The sequence below is a fragment of the Camelus ferus genome, chromosome 17, assembly GCF_009834535.1.
Source record: "Camelus ferus isolate YT-003-E chromosome 17, BCGSAC_Cfer_1.0, whole genome shotgun sequence".
NCBI lineage: Eukaryota > Metazoa > Chordata > Mammalia > Artiodactyla > Camelidae > Camelus > Camelus ferus.
The window spans coordinates 32714240-32722816 of NC_045712.1; the positions used below are offsets into that span (position 1 = coordinate 32714240).

General features: G+C 37.2%; 1 protein-coding gene across 11 annotated transcripts in view; it reads left to right on the top strand.

Annotated features, from left to right (window-relative positions):
• The window catches only part of GRM7 (glutamate metabotropic receptor 7), a 769980-nt gene that overhangs the window by 493707 nt on the left and 267696 nt on the right, over nucleotides 1–8577 (top strand). For all 11 annotated transcript variants that reach the window (XR_004312244.1, XR_004312243.1, XR_004312246.1 and 8 more), the window contains exon 6: nucleotides 8223–8423. Coding sequence is in view for 6 of the 11 variants with exons in the window: in XM_032458837.1 (XP_032314728.1) it covers nucleotides 8223–8423 (201 nt within the window). In the remaining 5 variants the exon portion in view is untranslated. The remainder of the gene's footprint in view (nucleotides 1–8222; nucleotides 8424–8577) is intronic.

Consider the following 8577-nt stretch of genomic DNA (forward strand, 5'->3'; position numbering starts at 1 on the left):
TCTCCATTTTTTTTTTTAACCTTTGTGATTTCTGTGTTGAAGAAAATAGCTTATGATTTCTGTAGAATTTTTTATATTTGGTTTTGGGTTTTTGCATCTCTGCAATGTTGATTTACATATTTATTTCTCTTTTTCCTGTAAATTATTCAGTATATCCAGAAACTTGGTCAGGTTGATCTTTCTCTCTCCCTCCCTCCTTCTTTTCCTCTTTCCATCTCCCCCACCCTTCCCCTCTCTTTTTCTTTCTTTGTGTGGTGGTGAGTTTATTATTTGATAGAATGTTTACCAGTTGATACTGTGCATTTACTGTTGGCTCACGTCAGAAGACACACAAAATCTGATTTTTATTTTGTGTGATGTTAAGATCAGAAACAAGAGTGGTGATATTTAGGAGGGTACACCTACTGGGGGCAAAGAAGCTAAGTCTGTGTTTTCATTTTCCCTCTGAAAATGTGTTTGTGTGTGTGTGAAATTTTTAGTTTTACAGGCTTACCTACCCATACACATATATACAGTGACATTTTCTAAATTAAGACAACTAACTTGCTAATGTCTGAAGCAAAGAAGGAGGAGGGTGGGGGAGGAGAAAGAGAAGAAAGGAAAAAATTCATGATGGTTCTAGTGCTGACCTCCCGACCTGTGGGCTCTACAGTTCTCATCAGCCTGTCACTCCAGGTTTTAGCAGCTATTCATACTGACTGCACAGATCCGTTATTTCATCTAGTGTCTAAATACATTTTTAATACATTGTTTAATATTCTGAGAGTTCTACCTAAATGCAATTCATGGAATGGCATACACTGACTTTCAGAGGAGCAGAACCTCATTATTGAAGGGGCTCCTGTGATGAATGGGTTAAGAGAAGAGGCATCTACAGCAGTGTATATATCTATGGTTTTAATTTTGAGGTCACTTTTGGAAAGATTGCTTCCCTGGTGATTTTTACCGTTTGCTTAGAAGAAGCAACTGAAACTGTATAAACAGAAATTTAGCCTAAGAAATCAGAAGAGAGGAAATCTATGTGAGAAATGGGAACAGAATCTATGCACTTCTTTAAGAAACCAGATCTCGTTCTGTTTGGGATACCAAGGTTTCTCGTGTGAGTTTCAGAAGTAATGTTCTCAGTTCTTGCTCAGTTGGCTGCATGACCTAAAACAGACGGCTCTTGGACATAAAGTCCTTCGCTGAGTATCTCAAAACGCCTTCCACACATTTGGGGTGTGTGGAACTTGGAGCTGGGACAGTCCTTCCAATCCTTTGCCCTGGGTGCCCTACTCCTATCCTACAGTTACTCACCGCACATATCTTAACTTGCACTTACCTGGAAATCGAAAATGGAATTGTGGAAGAAAACCCTGTTGTAAATGACAAATAGTCTTCTGGGAAGCATCCTGCATGGAAGTGGTTAGAAATGAGGGTTTGTGGCTAGGCATTGTTGTTCTCTTTTGCTAGAATTCTTTCTGAATCTTTGATGCAGTACTCAGTGTGTCTGTTTCAAAACATTGGGATGTTAATGGTTCAGTTAAAATCCCATTTTGGTGATCTAAGGTAAGGGGTTAGCTGGGAAGTCATCTGGCAGTTTGGTTTTGTTGTCGTCCTTCTGCCAGCCTTTTGGCGATTTCTCTGGGCATTGTCTTTTCCGCTCAAGGAAAAGTCAGGGAAGAATGTGATGGTAGTTGTCAAAACCACCCATTTCCTCCTTGCAGGAAACTCAAGCAAAAAGATGCAGTGTGTATAAGAGGAGGTAAAAATTATGGCTACCATGAACTTTGAGATTATTGGTGGCTCAAATCTAAACTTGAAAATAATCTAAGGGGGAAACTCAGGTTCATCGCTTTCCCAAGTGCAGATATGGAGGGAACCGTTTAGCTAATGGTCTATGATGTAGAGTGAAGTAACAGAGAGACTGGGAATGGATCACAGATGGAAAAAATAATAGCATTTCCCCAAGAAAGTGTTGTGAGGGTTAAACAGGAAACCATGAGAAGTGCTTAGCACAGAGCGTGGTGCACTGGAGGAACACAGTGGGCCCAGGCTGCCTGCAGCCGTAGGACAGGGAACCCCATCATTCCTTGCATGAGTGGCTGATCTCATTTAATTTTCAGTCAGTCTCACTTCCAAACAGAGGGGCAGCAACAGTGAAGGTTTTTGTCTCAATCTAGACCTTCTGACTTTCCTTCTACTGAGATTTCCTGCCATGGGTTTTTACTCTGAGATTCTATAGATAAGGGTCACTGCAAAAAATTTTTTTTTAAAAAAAAGGCAGCAAAGCAAATTTATATAAAACAGAATCTTATTTTATCATTAACATTCATCTTAGAAATGTATATGCATGAAAAGAAAAAAAAATCCAGTAAACTGAGTTATTTATTTTTAAATTATGGAAGGGACTGCAGTTGCATTTTGACAAGGCTTGCAAGCTAAGGGTAGCATTTTTTCAGAACCTTGCAAGATTTTCTAGTGCTCCAGGATATCCACCCTCCATCCCTGCATCCTCTTTATCCAGAATCTAGCAGTTTTATTGCTACCAAAATGCACCCCAACTCTTCTCAAAGCTCCTGCAATGTATTATTTTCCTGTTTTTATTAGGGTATTTATCATTTGCAGTATATCCAAGCATTAGTATTTTAGTTAATTATCTACAGTTCTTCTCAGGACGTTAGCCTCAAGAAATTTTTAAGTCTGTGGCTCTCCATTCAATAAAATATATTTATGTAACACAAGGTTTGAAGGCTTAGCCAGCACCAATATACATGACCAGAGAAGGGTCTTCCAGAAGCAAATAACTGCAATTAATATTTGAAATCAAAATTACAATTTATCACTCCCTGAGAAACATAAGGTAAACAGTGGGCCAGTAGTTCAAGTCTGCAGAACCTTCCCGGGAGGTTTTTCAGTTCACACTAGCAAATATCTTTGTTTCCTGCCTCTGCCCAACTCTCTCTCTTTCCTTTTTCCCATTGAAATGGGATTGTTTATATTAATAATTTCAATTCCATAATTTCTTGCATTTTCTTTGCGTTTTTTCCTCCCTCATTGTTAGCTCATGCATAATAACTAAGGCATATACTCTGAGAAAGCAGTTGGTTCAAAGGGACAAAATAAGCGGGTCTTTCAAAGAGAGAAGACCTCACCAGCAGAATGAACTCTAGAAATTCCGGTTGTGAGAGGGGTGGTAAATTATTCTTGTGTCGTGCAGCTCACAGTTTATTCAACAGAAGTTTGAAAGAGTGTGTTTTGAAGATAAATACTGAACTCTTTGGATAAAAATAACAGTGCAACAGAAAATCAGGAGACTTTAAAAGGAGAATTTCTGTGCCTACTGGAGAAGTAAAAAAAAAAAATGAATACTTCAGAGTTCTCATTTTATCTAAACCTCAGATCCTTTCTTGGGAAACATGATGAAAGGATGAACTTCATTCAAGAAAAGAACGTGACATCTCAGTTCATCACAAGGTTTCAAAGAATGAGCTGTTAACTAGGAACTGATTGAAAATGCTTTCTTTTTTTCTATTTTAGTCTATGTTGTTAAAAATACTTCTAAAATTACATTTTTTTGCAGTTTTTTGGGGGGGCATGCTTATACTAGACCCTTAAGATGTTGTAAAATGGTACGTGAATAAGAAGTGTGGTGTTCAGATAAACCTGGAAAATATTGAATATCAAGCGTTAGTCAAGTGGATAAGCCATTGAAGATGTCACATGGGAAAAATGTAGGGTGACTCTAGGCCTGGCTAACTTGCAACTCAATTGGATTTTTACATCCCTACCACATTTTTATTCTGTTATTTGTGTGCTGTGTCATTGCCTGAGGACTGCAAAATGACTGGAATAACTGCGGATATGTGTGTGTGTGTTAGGTGGAGGGGTGATACTTTTGAGACAATTGAATACAATCTCTCTTTAAGAGCAAATAAACTTTCTCGGGAGTTCCCTCAATAAACTCTTTTCTTACATCTCACTGTATAGAATTGTGTCCCATGCCTGTTCCTAAATCAGCCCTTGCCAAGGAAGTTGAATTGGCTTAGACCAAGAGGATTGACTCAGTGAGGCTCAGGAGGGGTCCAGAACCCCTCGCTCCTATGGTGGCTGTCAATACCTGAAGAGAACCAGATTTCAGTTAGGGGAGGAAGGCCAAGTGGTAGATGAGTAACCGGACTCTGAACTTGGCACACAGTTGTGTGTGCCACAGTAGGAGAAGTCAAGTTAGCTTTTTGTTGTTTTTTTAATGAATTTCCCAGTTCTGATTTTCTTGATATAAGACTAAACAGGTCAAATCCTTGTAGCCCGAGAGACAAATATAACCCCCTTTTCTCACAGTGTTTAATAAGCTAATGGGCCTGGTGACTCTTCAAGAAAGGACTAAAGTCTGTAATGTTTCACACATAATGAAATGCTTCACAATCTGAAATATTGCAGTTATTTTTCAAGGCATTCTTTCTGAGATGAATGTCTTTATAAATGCAGTTTAAAAACTGCTCTCCTGAATTACTAGTCTGAACCTGTTTCATAGTACATATTTTATAATGGTCATAATGCCATCAAGATTGCCTTTTTTAAGCACTATAAATAAGAGAAATTTGTAAAGTAGCAGGTTGTAAAATTAATATTAGAAAATGAATTGCCTTATAAAGTAAGTAAAGTAAAATGTTACTGTAAGAATCTAGTTGGTGAGTTCACTGTATAGTTATTTCAACCATGCTCTACATTTAAACTTTTTTTGTGATGGAAAGTTGAAAAATAATAAAACAACCACAAAAAAATGAGAATAGCTTTTATGTATGCAACTCAAAACCCTTGGGAATACATAGCAAAGAAAACCATATTTTAATAGCAAAACTAAATAAAACACCAAGGCTGCCTTTCCTGGAAACACTCAAAACCCATGTGAGAAAAATTTTAAAACACTGTTGAAGGAAGCAAATGTAGATTTGAGCAAATGGAAAGACACAAATGGGAATTCTCACCTTTACAGAGATTTCTGTTCTAAGTTTATTTATAAACACAATGTAAACCCAGTAAATGTAACATTACATTTTTTTCCTTTTCTTGCAACAGATAGGTAGTTAATAAAGCTCGTTGGAGTAAATAAACAAAAATAACCAGGAAGATTTGAGGGGAAAAAAAAGCAACAATTCTGGTGAGAGAGGGGCCAACTCTACCCATTATTAAAATATGTTACAAAGCTCTTTTAATTGAAACTGGAGTATTGGCACATGAATAGACAAACCAAACAATGACATGGATTTAAAAAATCCAGAAATAGATGTAATTACTTATGGAAATTTATGTATAATAAATGAAGTGCTTCCGATCAGTTTAAAAAGATGAACTGGTGTATGTTACAATAACTGACTAACTGTATGGGAAAAGATAACATTTTGATTCTTCACACTGCAGAACAAAATACATTCCAAGTGAATGAAATATCTAAGTTTAAAAAATAAAATTATAGAAGTACTAGAAGAAAACATGGATGGAATATTCTTTACTCTGGGAGTGGGAGCATTTTTTCCAAACATGATTGAAAATCCAGAAACAATAAGAAGACAATAAATTAATTTTTGGAAAAATAATTTTTAATCTAATATTTTACTTGGACAATACCTAAAGTGTATAAAAGAAAAATAGCAAACCAGTAAAAATATTTGCAACTTAATCTCAAAGAATTAATAAGACTAATTAATAAAAAGCTTTTAAAAATAGAGCAGAGGACCAACTTTTTATAAAAATTGGCTAGATTATAAACAATTTGCAGAAAAGACATACAATAGACTTTATAGGTAAAGATGTTCAACCTCTCCTATAATAAGAAAAATGCAAATAAAAATAGACTGTGGTAGCATTTCTCACATATCTGATTGACAGAAATCCAAGTTTGAGTACGTAACTTGTTTATTGAGGTAGTTGGAAAACAAACACTCTCATTCTTTGCTGGGTGGAAAGCAAAGTAGTGTGAAGTCATTAGAGGGGAACTTGCCAATATTTAGCAAAAATGTGTATGAATTTACTCTTTAACAAAGCAATACCGTTGCTCAGAATCAGTCACCAAAATATTCAGACAAGAATTAAAAAACATAAAATTGCCCAAAGCTGTTCATGACACTACAGTTTCTAGACTGTTTGGTAGGTGTAATTGTTACTCTATGGATGTTATCTGTGTATTGTGGATTAAAGCAAATGAATAATTATAATGGTGTCATTAAGAACCAGGATTTTCCTTCTATGAAAGAAAATGTGGCAAAGGCGTAAGAGTGTCAAGATTAGTAAAAACCCTGTAGTCCAGAATTTGAATTGGAACAGTATGGATTCATGGCGAATTTTATGTTTTTCAAAAAAAAGAAAAAAAATACTGCTCTACACACACTGAAAAGGTGTGGACCCAGTGACAAGCAGTGAGCATGAGGTTGATTGGTATTTAAATGAGATACATATAAAATACAAAAGTGCTGTTTGAGATAGTAATGTGTTCTCTAAGAAGGAAAAATACCAGTCCACATAATTTTGGGAAATTCTGAACTTCCTTCTTGGAAATTATACTTTACATTATATTAAATGCACTGAAACAGTCTCTAAGTAAAGAAATCTAATAATATTTAACACAGTGACTGTCAGGAGCTCTTTGTTTTGCGGGAAAAGGGATTGTATGATTCCTATTGTTTCTCCATGACACAAATGTACTATAGAAAACAATTGGGGAAATACTGCTGTGAAAGTGGAATTTAATCTTTGGGTAATTACTTGTCACACAGGGACATGAGGTCTAAAGAGAGTTCCTGGCAGGATCGTGTACATAATGCTTGCATAAATTAATACAGGTATTGTTTAGAATCTTTTAGATACTAAATGCTGTGTCCAGTACTGGGGACATAAGGAAAACAACAACAAAACAGAAAGTGGTAGAGCATTAAAATATTGTACTATTCTTAGTTTTATAATAAAGATTTGAAATGGTTTATTAAAATATTTGAAAGGCTAAGCGTAAGCAACCATTGAATTGTGCCATGGAGAGAGAATTCAGTTGTGATGGCAAAAGCAAGGAGGGACATTTCTGGCAAACCAAAGACCATGTGAAAAGGTAATGTTAGAGTTGATGATGTATTCAGGAAAAAAAATCACCATACTGTCTGGAGCAAAAAAATTTTCAAAAGGATTGTGGGAAAAAAGGTGAGGTTAGGCTAATGATGTGAGATAAATGTTAATTTTGGCTTCTGATAAACCCGAGCTGTCATCATTGCTCTACCGGTGCATGACCTCCGGAAGATGATTTGATTTCTGTAAGGCTCAGCTTTCCCATCTGTATAATGAGGATTAATAATATTTAGCTCACAAAGTGAGGATGAAATGAGAAGAATGTACATAAAGCTTCCAGCACAGTGGAGGGCTCTTAATCACTGTCAGTCTTGTTGTTAGGCAGACAGGAACAAAATGATGAACACCCTCCATTGTCAGGAGAGGAGATTAGGATTTGATTTTGTAGGCAGTGGAGAACCATTGAGGAATTCTGAGCTTGGGGCCAAGGTGATTAGCTCTGTGGTTTGGAAATATGAGCACAGAGGAAGACTGCTAGCATTGCATCCTGATGGGAGATGAGAAACAAATAAATAAGGCGTTGGTAGCGTGGCCAAAACTGTTCAGTGTTTGAGAGGTTGGGCTGTTCATTCAATAGATGTGGGAATGTGGAGTGAGAGACAGGAAAGAATAGAAAATGGCACCAGGGTTTCTGGCCTGAGCATCTGAGCATCCAGTAATCCCAACAGCTGAGATGGCACAGGGAGTGGAGGAGGTATATAGGAGAAGGTCACGAGTTCAGGGGGGAATTTAGTTTGTTTTCTATCATTTTCTTTCGGGCCCTCACCTTTGCAGACGCAGTGAGCTTTGAAGATCCAAACGTGACAGCCCGGCTTCTAATCCCAGCAACCCCTTCATTCTATATACACCACTGTGTTTGGAATAAATAGTGTGTTGACTTCTTCCAAAAGCTGTTGTAATCATTTGGAGTGCTGCTTCTAAAATGTGTCTAGGACACCAGGAGGGTTTGTGTCACGTGCTCCGAAGTCAAATACCGAGAGCTATTAAAACCACCAGACGTGGTAGCCAAACATGGATATGTGGTATACTCTCCAAAGCTCTGTTTTCTTTAGCTTTGATGGAAGTAAATGCAAATTTAAGCATCCTACTCAACACCAATCTTTGTGTGTGTTCCTTGTTTTAATGTGCAGGACAGGAGAGAATTGGAAAAGATTCCAACTATGAGCAGGAGGGTAAAGTTCAGTTCGTGATTGACGCCGTGTACGCAATGGCTCACGCCCTGCATCACATGAACAAGGACCTCTGTGCTGACTACCGGGGTGTCTGTCCGGAGATGGAGCAAGCTGGGGGCAAGAAGTTGCTGAAGTATATTCGCAACGTGAATTTCAATGGTGAGTCTCCAAACATCCATCCCTTTTCGAAGTCCTAGTTGTTGGCATTCTGCATTTCGTAAGTTATGTAGTTGGATGGTTATTTACTCTTGAGCATGTTAACTATATAATTTCAAATGATTGAATCAGTTATAGGATTGAATGAGTAGTGAGT